Source organism: Rhopalosiphum maidis, chromosome 2 (assembly GCF_003676215.2).
Source record: "Rhopalosiphum maidis isolate BTI-1 chromosome 2, ASM367621v3, whole genome shotgun sequence".
Classification (NCBI taxonomy): domain Eukaryota; kingdom Metazoa; phylum Arthropoda; class Insecta; order Hemiptera; family Aphididae; genus Rhopalosiphum; species Rhopalosiphum maidis.
The window spans coordinates 86,505,913-86,521,277 of record NC_040878.1 but is presented as its reverse complement, the minus strand read 5'-3'; the positions used below and the strand labels follow the sequence as shown (position 1 = coordinate 86,521,277).

The window sequence follows — 15,365 nt, the reverse complement described above, 5'->3', positions numbered from 1 at the left end:
AAACGAAACCTCCTGAAATTTGTTTTTATAGTAATTAATCTTTGAAACTCGTATAATAGTTGTTAATTTATTTTTGTATTTATTATAGTATATAGCAAGTCTAATATTAATGGGTATTTTCTAACTTTTAATGATAATTTTTGTTAAATGTGAACCGAGCAAAGACGGCCAGCTGTAATCCATTCTCTAATTTTCTTATTTTTAGAGTCGATAACTTCTGATATTGTTGAAATTTTGACAAAAGTGTTAATTTTGTCTAGGAAAATATCCATACAGCTATTTACATCCTTGCAGTTAAAAAAATCCGCCAATAATTCCCTTTTAAATGACTTTTCCAAATCATTATAATTTATTGTTTTAACATTAAAATTAAAGACACTCTTTCCTTTAATAATTTCTATTGCCAAAAACGTGAAAAAGTGATTAGTAATATTTGTCTGAATGACTGCTGCTTCAATTTTGGAGTTCAATTCATTGCCTGATTTAATAAAAATATGATGCAAGCATGAATGTCTTTGGCCAATTGGGGTTCTAATATAAACATTAATTAGTGACCTAAAACCTTTTTTAGACATAGTATCAAGGTATTCATTTTCATCACAATCAGATCCAATAATATTTAGATTCATATCTACAATTATTATAAAATATCAATTTATACATTCATCATTAGACAGTATACTACTTATAATGGTCAAAAATTTGTTCTTATCACTAGAAGGTGATCTATATATAGAATAAACCTCAAAAATTACATTACATATCTTTACTGTGACTTTCATAATATTAGCCTCTATATATTTGTATTCAAAGATATGAACACATAAATGAGTTTTAACAAAAATTATAACACCATCAATTTGATTTCTTTTAAGTTTAGAAAAATACATATTATACCCATGTATAGAAAAATTACAAAAATTTACATCATGCCAGGTTTCAGTTAAGATAATTAAATCTAGGTTTTTATTATGTACATCATTTTCCAAAAATAACAAAAATTCATCAACATTATGCCTTTTACTTCTAATATTACAGTTTAGTACATTTAGAGTCGTATTATAAAGTAGATTGGATTTACATATGAATTCAGATATAGAGTTAAAATATTGCGTTTTATAATGTAGAAAACGATTAAATAAATTAGAATTATAATTAATTATTTATATGATATATAGTTTTGTTTAATTAATTGTTTTGTGTATATTATAAGCATTTTCACGGTATTTTTAGTTAAATTATCCTCGCCCAAGCGGTATGCATAGTGTACCAGAACTATTTAACAAATATAGTAACATTTGTAATGGAAGTTTGTTAAATAGTCTTGTTATACCTTATTTATCTATTCATCCAAACGGTAGATCATATATTGGGTCGATTCGCCCAAACGGTCTAGGCCCGATTTTAAACCATTAATTATACATTTAGTTGTTTTGTAGTATTTCACAATTTTTATTAATGTGTACATAGAAAATTTACATACGTTATTATAATTTATTAAATAACAAAAAAATACATTATACATAAAATAAAAACATAATATAGAATTACTATATTATTATCAACAAAAATTAATTTAGTCTACTTATGTAATACAATAGTAAAATAAAAAAATAATTTGTAAGTATATATTATCATTGATTTTGTAATATACATTACAATAGATGAACAATATTAGATAAGCCCAAATCTGCAAAATTATAAATTTGCACGTGTGATATACATGACACACATTTTAATCATTATACGGTATAATTTAGTGAAAAATATATTTAATAAAAAACAAAAGTAAAATGATTATTATATAAATATCAATATTCGTATTTCGAAAATGTAATTGCATAAAGTAAAATTCGTAGTATAGTTACGTAAAAGTTTTAAATCTCCATGCTTATAATAAAATAATAAGTACCGTTATCTTAATTTAAAAATTATAAAATTAGATATTTTTATACATTTATAATTTGTAAAATATAATATGTATTATGAAGAGTTCAAGTAAAAATTAAATGAAAATTTAAAAAAAGTATGTTTTATCTAAAAAATAATTTTGTCGACATTTTTAAGTTTTCCGTAATATTTTTTTAAACTATTTAATTAAAACTATGCAGTATACATAATATTATATTATTTAGTATACCTATCATATAAGGAATAATAGCTCTTTTATTTCAGAAAAATGATTAATTACCATCATCCGTTTAGAATATTACCGATGGAAGTTTTGATAATTTTTATTTTGATATTACAATTGTGTCAACAAGTTCATTCGAAAGACGTAATATTACAAAGTAATAAGTGATTTTCATATATATATATATATGCATGTAAATTAATAATATTTAGTAGCATACATTTTTATATTAATTGTTTTTTTTTTTTTTTTTAGAAGTATGATGTATTAAATTAAAACGTATAAGTCAAAATAATTTAATTCTAGTAGGTCACAGTGCCTTTATAATTATTTTTGTACTAACTTACCTAAAAATGAATATAATTTATATTTATTATATTATACAATTAATTAAAAATTGGAAAATTAATTTAAAAGATCTTATATTATTTCTATTATATCTTATAATGATTGATTAAGTATTTAACGTTATTTTATGTTCTAATTAATATTAAAAATGAATATTACAACGACATACAGACAATGTCACACTTTACTTCTAACAAAATTATCAATGTAAAATGTATGCACTAATGCACTATTATTATTTATATACGTTTAGTTTATTTATGTGAATCAATTATATACCTTCTGATATTATGTCTTTGGAATCAGCTTGATGGTACCATTTCACTACCAATAAAAATAATATAAAAACATTCATTGGTAAATTTCGCATTAAAATCAAATGATAGATCATTCATCTGAAATAAAAAAAAACTTTTTGTTATATGATATACTAAATAACATAATATTACACATATTTTTAAATTAAATAGTTAATTAGTATAGTTAAGAATACGTTTCTGTGTTTCAAAGAATAAAAATCCCCAATTTAGAATCTTACCGAAGAGCTAAATGTATTGATTTATACAAAGACGTTAATAAAATATGCAAGAGTATAGCCTAGCAAAAGTAAAAAAAAAAAATAAAACAAGCAAAAACCAAATTATATTTTGCTGGTGTTGGGTATTTAAATAAATATAATTTGACACAATTTTTATGTCCTGCATATTATTATTATTTTTTTTATAAAAAAATTAAAAACGTATATAAATATTATTTCATCATCGTACTCTTTTATAACCTAGTTAAATTAATTAGAGTCACCAAAATTCAATAATTAATTAATTATATGAATAATAAATATTAATTATATTATAATGCTTATAACAATAAACGAAGATGACGCGAATAAGTCTCTAATAATGGTGGCAGCAAGGAAAGCGTCGATACTGGCCGGCATATACATTGTATTTACTTGTATAATTAGATAATAATTAACGTTATTGAAATAAAATAAATGTGTCTAAAGTCCGACAACGGTGCGAGCGATATCAGAATCAGAAGGTATTGCGAATATTATAATATGTTACGCGTATATATGTATAAATTACAAAAATATAATTATCACAGCGGCGAAAGAACAACACTGGTTCATACACACCACGAAAGTGACGGTCTACACTTAAACACAACAGTTCTAAATAATTTAAATATATAAAAAAACATACAGATTTTGTTCGCGCGCTTAAAAAACGTGTTGCACTGAAGATCAACGGAACAGAACTGATTTCGGATTTCCTAGTACGAGAATGTTGACCAGACAGTCGATGAACTGGACTAAGTCTCACGACTCGCAGTATCGGTCAAACATGTATATTTTTATATTATAAAAAATGTAAAACTGCCTACCGAAAAAATATTAAGTTTTTTTTATTGATAACACGAACCTTTTAACGCCTGTGGTATTAATGTGATATTAATTTATAAGACAAGTCAATAACTAAAATGTTATATAATATATTATTACGAGTATATCGATAAATAAATGTAAAATTATTGATAAAAATTAGTCGAACGTGATACGACTACAATAGATAAACAAATGGTTAATATTACTTTTTATATTATGAGAATTAACCGGTGAAACGCAGGGATCACTAAATATATTTCTGTAATGATATTCATATTTTATATCATCAATAATAATATTAAAATTATATTTATATATATATATATAATTGTATATACGTATAGTTGTGATTTCACAGTTTAAATTAACAAGTATTTTAATTAATTCACCTAAAAAGTAAATTATTTGCTCTGTCTTCAACTGTTCTGTGGACTTTCACTTTGGATTCAGCACACAGAGGGATTAGCTCTATTTAAAGTTCACAATTATGAAGTAAGTGATCATACTATAAAAAACATCAAGCATAAAGGACTTACATTAAGTGTGATAAAACAATAAGGTTTTAAATATATACAAATAATAAAGGTTTAATTGTAATACAATATATATGTAACTTTTAATAAATCTGTACTCACTAATCACTACCCCAAGATACGTTCTCAATAGTAATAATGTATAGGCTTTAACTTATAGCAGGAGTAAGGTCAGGATTGTAGCAACTCCTAATAATATAATAATTAAATCGTTTTTTATTAGTTACGATAAAATAATAATAATTGTATGTGTAATATTCATTAGTACGGTTCATAGTATGCTGTTATTATAATTTAGTATACAGCTTGTAATAAGAAAATAAATATAAAAAATGATTACTATTAAAAGTTTTTATCACCCTTTATCTGGTTTCACACATACATAATACGAAAATAAAAAAGATAAATAAACCACGAACATTCATAAATTAAAATAAGTAACCTCTAATAATTGTTATAATATTTACAAGCAAATCAACGTCTATCTAATAGTTATTTGGTCTAGTTACGATATAGTTACATCGTACATTGAGCACGGGTATATTTTAATTTTACAAAGACTAGTAAGTGTATACATTTTTTTAAATATTTAATTACTTTAAATTTAATTGTTAATTTACAATAAAAACGCTTAGTTAAATTTAATGGGGAAACTGGAAAGATTACAGCCATAAAAGGTATTAAATTGACACTTTTTTAATTCCGCTTCTTTTTATTTAGGATTTGAAACAAGATTCTTCATTTACTTATTAAACATTTTACTGTAAGTCACATACATTTTTTATGACTGTTTGAAGTTCAATTTTTCTTTACACAAATGTCAATACCCAAATATTTATGCGTAAAATAATTTTTTATTCTTAAATATTATTTAATATTATTTTATAATTAAAAAACGACGAATCGTTCGTAGACGTAAAGAACTTTCACCAATCTTTAGTTAACATTTCCCACATAATTTCTAAATTTTTAAATATTTTTGCTGTATAATTAACACTCAAACATATTTTTAACAGCAATTTTTAATTATTTTTTTAGTCATTTTTCAATAAATATTCAAGGTAAGGTAAGGGTCTGCTAAAACGTGTGTACCTTTTTAAAGTGTTAAATTGGATACTTATATGGTATTAAAACTTTTATGTTTATTACATTTAAATAATTTATCAATTTAATATAAAAACACATAAAAGGCATTATCTATTTAACCTACATTAGATTCAATGGAATTAATTTCTATTAATAATGTTTGAGTGAAAAGATTTTTTGTTTAACCTTTATATTGAAATATCTTTGCAGTGTTCATTATTCTGGTTTTTATGAGAAGGAATCAATTAAATAAAATGTCAAGTCAATACGACGGGATTATATATTAATGTGCATATTTTAGAACGAAGTTCAAAACCTTCAATAAAATATATAAAGGGAGTTAAATGAAATCTTGGTACGTCCTGGTTGAACATTTAATAACAATTTTTTAAAATAGTAATATTTAAGTTTAAACATGTTCTTGAATTGTTCAAAAAGTTCCAATATATTTAAAAAAATATATTACATCTATATTCTATAAGATGTTAATACAAAATACTCGTATTTATACTTCGTGAAAATTTTTTTTTAGTAATTTTTTTTTAGTAGAATATTGGTAACCATTTACTTTGTTCCAACTAAATCCACTTATTTATTTCTCCACGCAGAATATAAAATGTGAATTTTTCTTAAATTGAAACATAGAAATTTATTTAATATTTACTATCTTAAAATTGTGCATAAATAATATCATGTTTTTGGTATATCATTAAAGTAACGATATTTTTTTTTGTTTTAGAACAATGATTATTCCGTTGAAAATACTACAAACAGTAGTTTTGGTAATGTTTTTATTGGTCAATCAACCATTGTGCCAAAATTTTTCGATGAAAATGATACAAAAAAGTAAAACATTATATACATTTTATATAAACACATTTATTAAATACATGTTCTAAATTGATTGTCAAATTTTTAATTGCTCCGAACTATATTAAAAGAAAAACCTAAGTAATAGCGCAAAAATCTTTCAGTTATTATTATACATAAAAATGACGTGTAATTAATTGCCTTAATTAAAAAAAAAAAAAAAATATATAAAAATATTTTCTACACAATAACAAACATATCATTATTTTTCAACTAAAACAGTGGCGTGTCTATATAAGGGTCAGCCTCGAACAGTTTCTTTTGGGCACTAGCTCAACTCATAGTATGTACGATAAACAATAGTAGAACATAGTATTTCATACTGTTAAATTATTTTAAATTTGAACGCAACAATAAACAATTGTTGTTGAATAACGATTTCGCGTAAAATAAGATGATGACTGTTTATGGAACAATACACCTTTAAATGTTACTTAATTAACAATCAGTTTTATTGTAAAAATGACTATATACACATTTAAAACTAATCTATAGGATACATATTTCATTATTAGTGTTTATGCTCAACCAATATTAAATTATATAAAAAATAAACTTACTTCAATATATTATTGAATAATTCTAACTTATAAAGTATGTGTTTTTAATTTGATTGTGCAAAATTATAATTATCATTTCTTAAATCTAGTAAATTGATTGAAATCTATTTATAAAATTAGGTATAGGTGAAGTTTGCCGCAAAGGTGATGGGATATCTTCTGACTACATATGTATGGATATTAAGGACTGTCAAGTTGCAAAAGAAGGACTTATGAAAAACATTTTTCCTCAACATTGCTTATTCGACAGAACAAATCCAAATCCAATTGTTTGTTGTCCGCAAGATCCTACAAAAAACAAAACAAACAATATTATTAACTCATATTCTTCCACTGAAAGTAAGTATAGGCGATAATTAATCTGCTAAAAAATATGTACTCAAATATTATTTATTACTTTTAAATATCATATTTTAACGATTAATAGTGTGTGAAGAATATTCAAAATTAATTTATCGTAATATTATGAACCCAATACCATCAGATGATCAGGATTTATACATACAATTTGCAGATTGTGTTGATGCCCATATCTTAATTACTAATGGTACACAATCTGAACCAAAGGAGTTTCCTCACATGGTGACCACATAAAATATAAAATTTTTATTTTTATTGTACTTATTGATATTTCATAATATTTCAGGCTTTACTAGGTTATGATGAAAAACCAGACATGTATTCATGGTTATGTGGAGGTTCACTGATAAGTAAGAGATTTGTACTAACAGCAGCCCACTGTGAAAAATCAGGCACTAAAGATACACAGTATGTACCTATATTTATTTACACATTATATTTACGGTTTATAGAATAAACAATTGTGTTCATGTAAAAGCTCAAAACGATCTCTCAAACATTTATCTTACAGAATACAACTTTCTAGAGAAATTTATTCTGAGCGTAACAATGTTCTTAATGAACATAAATGACATATCTTTCTTAATATTTCAAAACCTAAAAAATGATAATTATATCATTTTGCTGACGATTGCTAAATATATTGTAGTATAATTAAAATTATTACTACTATAGAATTTCATAAAAAGTACACCTTATACTGAATTACACTAATTCAACAAAACAGAATTCTTCTTATTCTCTTATAAAAGTCAATAAGTACATCAAATTTAATTAAAATTCACACTAACAGACTGTTTCAATAAGCTATTGGGATTAAAAAAATGGCATTCGATAACCAAATTAATTATATCCTAGATCTAAACAAACTAAAAATTATACTTTCATTTAACTCGTTTATATTAAGTATAGAGAAATAACCAATAAATGAGCTAATTAGCTTTACTGTAATAAGTTATTTTTCTTTATTTTTAACCTAGTATACTTTTTTTTTAAATGTATATCAACAATTCGGTTCACTTAAACCATTACTAATCACATAACGCTTAATGTTAGGTTTGACAACCAAATTTAATACTGTCTCATTTTTTTCGGACAACTAAATGTGCAGGGACAGCTAGTATAGTATTTACCTATAAAAACAAATATTTGAATAACACATTTTTCTTCTGTCATATTTTCAATGGTCATAATTAACTATTACCATAATATATACATATTAGTCACGTATATGCAGTACTAACAGAAATAAATTGAAATGATTGTATTGGCTTATCAAGTACTGCTATACTAGCATTAGTAGAAATGTTCAAAATAAAGTTAAAAATAATGATATATAAACATGTATATCATATATATTATATATATAATTAATAGATACTAAACAATAAACTAAAACATTTTTTTATTAACACGTGGGAAATGTTAATTAAAATTTTTAATAAGTAAATTAAATTATAAAAATTGGTACGCTCAATGACAATTTAAAAAATGAAGTTATCTAAATAATTAAATAAATAATAAAATGCCAAAAGCATAACATTTATATTATTGTTCTTACTATATCATTAAAACGTATAAAACACACATTGCAAATATTAAAACATTTTATTTTTTAGTGTTAAATACCTGTAAAACAGCGGCTTATAACTTTATCTGTGAAGTATGTAAATACATAAATAATCAAAAAATACCTATATTTTTAGGAGATTTGCAATATGGGCTCGCTTAGGTGAACTAGACTATCTTTCGATCAACGAAGATGCCAGACCTACAGACTATAGAATAGTAGAACGAATAATACATCCGAAATACAAAGCATATTCCCATTACAATGATATAGCATTGTTTCGTTTAGAAAGAGATGTAGATTTCTCATCATATGTACGACCTATTTGTCTCAATAGAAATCATTCTTTGACACCACCAGCAGTAATAGCTACGGGATGGGGTAACACTGATACAGGTAAGTTAATTGTATATATTCAATATAAAATATGAAACTTACATACATACATTTATAATTTATAAACGTAATGAAAATATTTATACTTATTTAGCTTCACTTGGCAGCTCACATTTATTAAAAGTACAAATACAAACTGTTTCGGCCGAAGAGTGCAATAAAAATTTTTTGTATCTGCCAAATAAAGAACAAAAATTAGCAAAAGGAATCCTTAAAGACTTAATGGTGTGTGCTGGCAATCCAGAAGGCGGAAATGACACTTGTCAAGTAAGCAATTTGTGTTCCTGTTTAAATAATTACATTTCTACACTATTAATATTTTATTAATTACCATTTATTTTACAATTTTTTTAGGGCGATTCAGGTGGTCCTATTCAAATAAAACATAATAGTTACAAGTGCATGTATTCACAAATAGGGATTACATCATTTGCAGGGCCATTTTGTGGACAAGCCAATTCGCCTGCTGTTTATACACGAGTATCAAAATATATTTCATGGATTGAACAAATTGTCTGGCCAAAAGTTTAAAAACTTATTATTAATTAAATTGTTTAAACGCTATTTATAGTCATATTTCTAAATTGTTTAGAGTACCAGTAAATTATGTTCATGTTTTTTATGGTTATACTCTTATATTGTCTTTGCTTATATCATAATAGATGTTCAATTAATAGCACAGATACATAGAAACCTTATATTATTATAATCATAATATACATAAAATAAGATTATTGCTCTTTAATAACCTTTAAAATTCAATTGATACGTTGTACTTATAATTATAATATCACAGACATACTGACGTGATTAACAATTACCTCAAACGATATATGTGATATTAGATTTTCTGATACGTCAGCATTTTGGATGCTGTACAGGAATTCCATTCATTTAATTATTTTTTACTTTAACCACATTCTTGATTACGATATTCGATAAGGTATATTTTTTTTTATTTATATTTTTACACTGTAGTAATTAACAGTGTCACTTGATGTGTATTTACAAATTATTCGGTAAAAATATTACCATCTATCTCATTATATACTATTTTATTTTATTATTTTTTTCATTTATAAATGTATCAAATAGTCCGCACACGCAAACTAGTATTTCCACTTCATGCAGATACATTGGAAGTTCATAATATGATATATGCCTTCAGGTTTTTCATGACGTTGTAGTGGGCTAGCAACTAGTTGTCTAAAGTACAAATCGTGTCGAAATAAAAAGAGTCGAAAAAATTCTAAGTGTCGTTTATTAATTATAATTGAAAATATTAAGTACAAATGACAAATTTCTGGTGTAGACTGACTTGAAGGTGCTTGCGCTAACTCTGGTAAATCACGTCTGCAGCAGTCCTATCCAAGGCCCCTTTATATAGTCAGTGTCCCCGACCTACTACCCATGTATCCTCTGGTCTATTCCTAAGTGTGTCATTTGTTCTCACGCTATTACGCATTTCAGGATGCACGTGCGATGATTAATCTATACATGATATATCCGGTGATGCTTGCCCACCCGACTGTGGTCAGCGTCGCTCGGGATTCTGAGAACTCAAGATTAATTTAAAATCATATTTCGATTTTAGACTTACAATGTATCATTGAGTTCGTTCATCTCCGATTTCCGAAGCTTAAAGTAACAGATGTTTTTAATTCTCCTATTATTATTTTTCATATCGATTAGGCCTAACATATTACCGCCCACTTCCCAGGTGTGTAGATATTCCCCATTACATGTAGATGTTTATTTCTACTTCGTAATATCCTTATTGTGCGTCATGTTATTATAATATGTAGGTAATTGTTATCCTAATACTTAAGCCTACGTCGTAGTATCCTTTATTGTGTACTATATTATTGGTATGGGACATCAGAGCACGTAGCAACGTTATGGTGAACCTCTCCGTATCACACAAATTTATAAAATTACCTCAGCCATAAGACATATATACGTCAAAAAATATCGTATACCTAATCACAAAAAAAAATCTTTATTTTAATTGTTGACATATTCATGAAGTCATATTTAATTATCATAAAAATTATTATTATATAAATAGATGTCATATGATCTGATTTTCAGTACAGGATAAATGGGTCATTATAGTACTTTATTTATTAAAACAGTATATATTTTGGTTTTAAATTTAAAACAATAACATATTCACATTTTGATTTATTAATATTTATAAATTGTTATATTTTAAATGGTCTTGTATAAAATAAATAGTTTTACCCATTTCTGTTTTTTGCTTTTTTTATTCCATTTATTGATAAAATTATAACATAATTCTAAATGAACATATACATATTTTATTATCTATTATATTTTTTTTTCAAAAAATGTTTTTTAATAATTTAATGTATTCACTTGTTACATGTTATTTAGCTTTTGCTTGATTAAAATATGCAATAGTCATTATACAAAACAATATAAATAAAGGTACTATAACATACCGGAAACCGGTCCCAAACAGCCAGTCGTCATTATTTACTTTTCCACGTAGTACACACACTCACCGTCCGCCACCGTTGTGTCTTTTGGTTATTCTAACGCCCAAATAGTCACATCCGATCACTTTGTTTATTTTTTTTTTTAACCTCATCTTGTTAAATTGTCACCCTCGCATTACTGTACGCGATTTTCATTGTTTTTCTTTTGCGCTTTGTTTTCACTTAGACGAAATACTGAAGTTACCCACGCCCCGGCGTACGCTCACATGCGCGACTCTTCGATTTTTTTTTTGATTTTTTCCAGTTGAACGAAAATAAAGTTATTTTTCCATAGGCAACGGTGCGTATTCCGTCGTTTTGTTTTTCAAAAATAAATTAACAACACACACATATGCACATACACACAGACCGCACATAATACACCGTAAACCTTGACATACTGAAATCAGAAAAGATATTAACAGGGTTCACGCTAAATGTCCGGGAAATTCATCAATCAACTCACGATCTCAAAACTACGTTACGAATGCAAACAGCGCGGATTGCACGCAGGGGGAATAAAATCTGACCTGGATGTACGACTTGCTCGATACCTAGAGATCAATGGCATCGCATCGACTAACGTCAGGTCCATGCCACAGGAAAGACGTACCGCCGGGACTGGAGAACACACCTTGGAACCGATGGAGAATAGTCAAAAATAGGGTTGTGTGGTCCACACAAGCCACACAAATCGACGCACACCCCCCGCCATAGCAGAAACCAGCGGATATTCCCCATCGTTACCCGATATCGAGACACACGCGGCTCAGACAATTAGCCGACACAACCACACGGCTTCTGGAACAATCCACGGTGATACCGTACGATCATATGCGCATAGCAAGATTGTCGCTGCCCAAATACAATGGGTAGATGCTCGAGTACCCCGTACGGTACAACACCGAGTGATATTACAACAGGCGAACATATACAAGTCAGGCTGGACGAAAACCGTAGAACCGCAGCTGAAAGGGACAGCCACGACTTGATGGAACACCATCAAGTTATTGGATCTGGCCAGGGACGAATTTTGAACGGAACGTATAGAAAAATTTGACAACGCAGAAATCCAATCAAAATGGAACCTACCAAACCATGGAGGAGGGCAACGTCCATACCTTGGGCACCGGGCAGACTGAGAACCCTGGACAGAAAGGTGGAAAAAATACCATCCCCCGACCAGTGTAGGTACTATGGAGCGGACCACTGGAACAGCGACTGCCCCAAACACCCACCCGTTTCGGGAAACGGCGGAACTTAGTCCGACACGCCGCCTCATCAACAACATACATGTCACCACCACAAAGATAACTTATAATAAACATAAAAACCAAGCCAGCTTTATTTCGCTCACGACCTTCTATATAGCGGCAGGCACCCGTTACAACACACACACGCGCTAGTCACGCCCCACGACAATAGAACGGGTGGACATGCAACTGGTTAGGTTGTAAACATTTTTTATTCCTCAGCATAATTTGCATAAGGCCAGAGCTTTTGGGCACTCACATAAAGTAAACCAGACCATAAGAAAATCCACTACTCCAAGTATTAATCGACACTATTGAATGAAACATGTAGAATAAATGAAATGCACCTATAAGCTATCAGATATACGCAGAGAGCAGATAAAGGCCCCCGGCGAGTCGGCAAGGCAGTTCAGTTAGTGTTCCCGGTCATTACGCTCACAGCTGATATCTGGTTAGCACTTGATCCTTCTTTCGGCTGCCGTAAAAATCGAGTTAGAGAAGGGTCAGTGTTCGGCCGATCAGCTGTGGGCTGTAATCAGTCATCGTATCGTTTCGTGCCGCGCCTTTTGTTGTTATCGTTCGTACCACGGCAAGTAAAAGTGCTGTTTATTCACATGTTATAATTTGTCGTGCCGCGCCGAGTAAAAGTGCCGTCTACCCACGTGTTGTAAATTTTCGCGTAGCGCCGAGAAGTGCCGTATCATTATCACCGGGTATTTTACCGCGACGTGCCGTCGGAATACCGCCGTGTATTCATTTTTACGTACTGCGACAAAAGCGCCGTTGTAATATCGCCGAGTATTACATTTGCGTATCGCGCCAAATATATAGTGTTGAGTATTCACTCATAAAAATACCGACGCGGGTCTAATTATTTAAAATGTCGTGTGTTCACCATATAATACCGGTGCAAGTTTCATAACAGCGTTCGCTAAAATATCGACGCGTAGAGCCTATTCCCTCCGTCGTCGCTCCCAATAGCAACAATACTATCGTCCGGTGTAAAATCCCCGTTTTGGACATATCACGCTCTTATGGCCGGTGGTCCATGTTCATATGTTGGTGTTTGACTGGGGAACCGCTGAGCAAATATCGTCGCGCTGAAAGCCAGTGCATTCAACAATCTGGTAATCTACATTGTTGTGAGTAACCAAAATTATAAATATATATGTGTGTGTGTGGGGGATTGTAGTATGAATTGTAAATCGCTAAACATTCTTATTATATTCGGACACCATTGTATTACGATTAATACATCGGTATATATATATATATATATTTGTGTGTGTTTAAAAAATATAATGTATGAATATAATCAATATTGTAAACAAAATGTATATTCCTTAAAATATTATGTTGAATAAAGCATCAAAATCTAATAATGTCAAATCAAGTGTTAAAATTATTTGTAAATAGACAGTAAAATAACACATCTATTACAAACTTAATAGCAATAGTAGCGCAATATTAATTAATCCATTTGTTATTTATTCCTGAAATTAAAAATAAACAGTAACAGTATTAATAAATATTAAGTCATCCTACAAAAAGGCACGTAAGCCTAAGTAACATTAGTAATATGGCCCCTTTATAATAATAATATATTCTAACTAATCGAAGATATTTTTATAAAAATAAATAATAATAATGTATAGTAAAATAAGGTAATTAAAACGCACGTCCCTATTAATAATAACTTATTAAATCATATACTAGTTAATATGAGTATTGATGTATTAATAATTCATTCAGAGCAACGCTAGCTCCTACTCTTGTTTCATTACAAATTATCAACTATATAAAAAGTATGCTTATATTTGAGTTTAGGGTTAATAGTGATATAATATAAATGAAGTCATTCATGATAAATTTGTTGTTATAATTTTTATTTTCTGTTCAATTAATAATATTTGCAATAACAAAAAAAGGTTACTTACCTAAAAATTATTATTGTACGGCGCATTAGATAGGCTATTTAAATACACCATTTTCTCGTGCGCTAACATTTTGGTCACATGAACGAATAGGTACTCAAAATAATATAATCATAATATTAACAATAAAGTTTAATTTAAATTAGAAAAACCTATAAAGTTCAATTCAGTTTGTACCTATGCACATAAAGAAGAACCCACATCATTCTCTTGCGTGCCAGAATTTAGATTTTACATGAAATGACCATAGTTATACAGTTGTTACCGATCGTTGGGTATGGTATTTTAGTATTACATCGAGGTGGTTTTCTTACCTTTCATTATATTCGTCAGCCTTTACTTCTAATATTCATGGTTATTCACAGTGTAAAACATTAAGGTTGCACAAACTTAATTCTCTCGAATAAATGAAATTCCTTTTTAATCAGCAATA

General features: G+C 28.1%; 1 protein-coding gene across 4 annotated transcripts; it reads left to right on the top strand.

Annotated features, from left to right (window-relative positions):
• The first annotated feature begins 4,342 nt into the window (after positions 1-4,342).
• Positions 4,343-10,290, top strand: LOC113552305 (venom protease-like). 4 transcript variants are annotated; one of them, XM_026955115.1, is made up of 9 exons: positions 4,343-4,361; positions 5,699-5,843; positions 6,228-6,334; positions 7,039-7,257; positions 7,346-7,500; positions 7,565-7,686; positions 8,985-9,244; positions 9,339-9,511; positions 9,599-10,290. In XM_026955115.1, exons 3-9 carry the CDS (start codon positions 6,232-6,234, stop codon positions 9,773-9,775), a joined length of 1,209 nt encoding a protein of 402 aa, XP_026810916.1. In that variant the 5' UTR covers positions 4,343-4,361; positions 5,699-5,843; positions 6,228-6,231; the 3' UTR covers positions 9,776-10,290. The 4 variants fall into 4 exon arrangements, with proteins under 4 accessions (XP_026810916.1, XP_026810914.1, XP_026810917.1 ...); XM_026955113.1 differs by lacking the exon at positions 4,343-4,361 and adding an exon at positions 4,830-4,965; XM_026955114.1 differs by lacking the exon at positions 4,343-4,361 and adding an exon at positions 4,950-5,079.
• Positions 10,291-15,365: the final 5,075 nt, after the last annotated feature.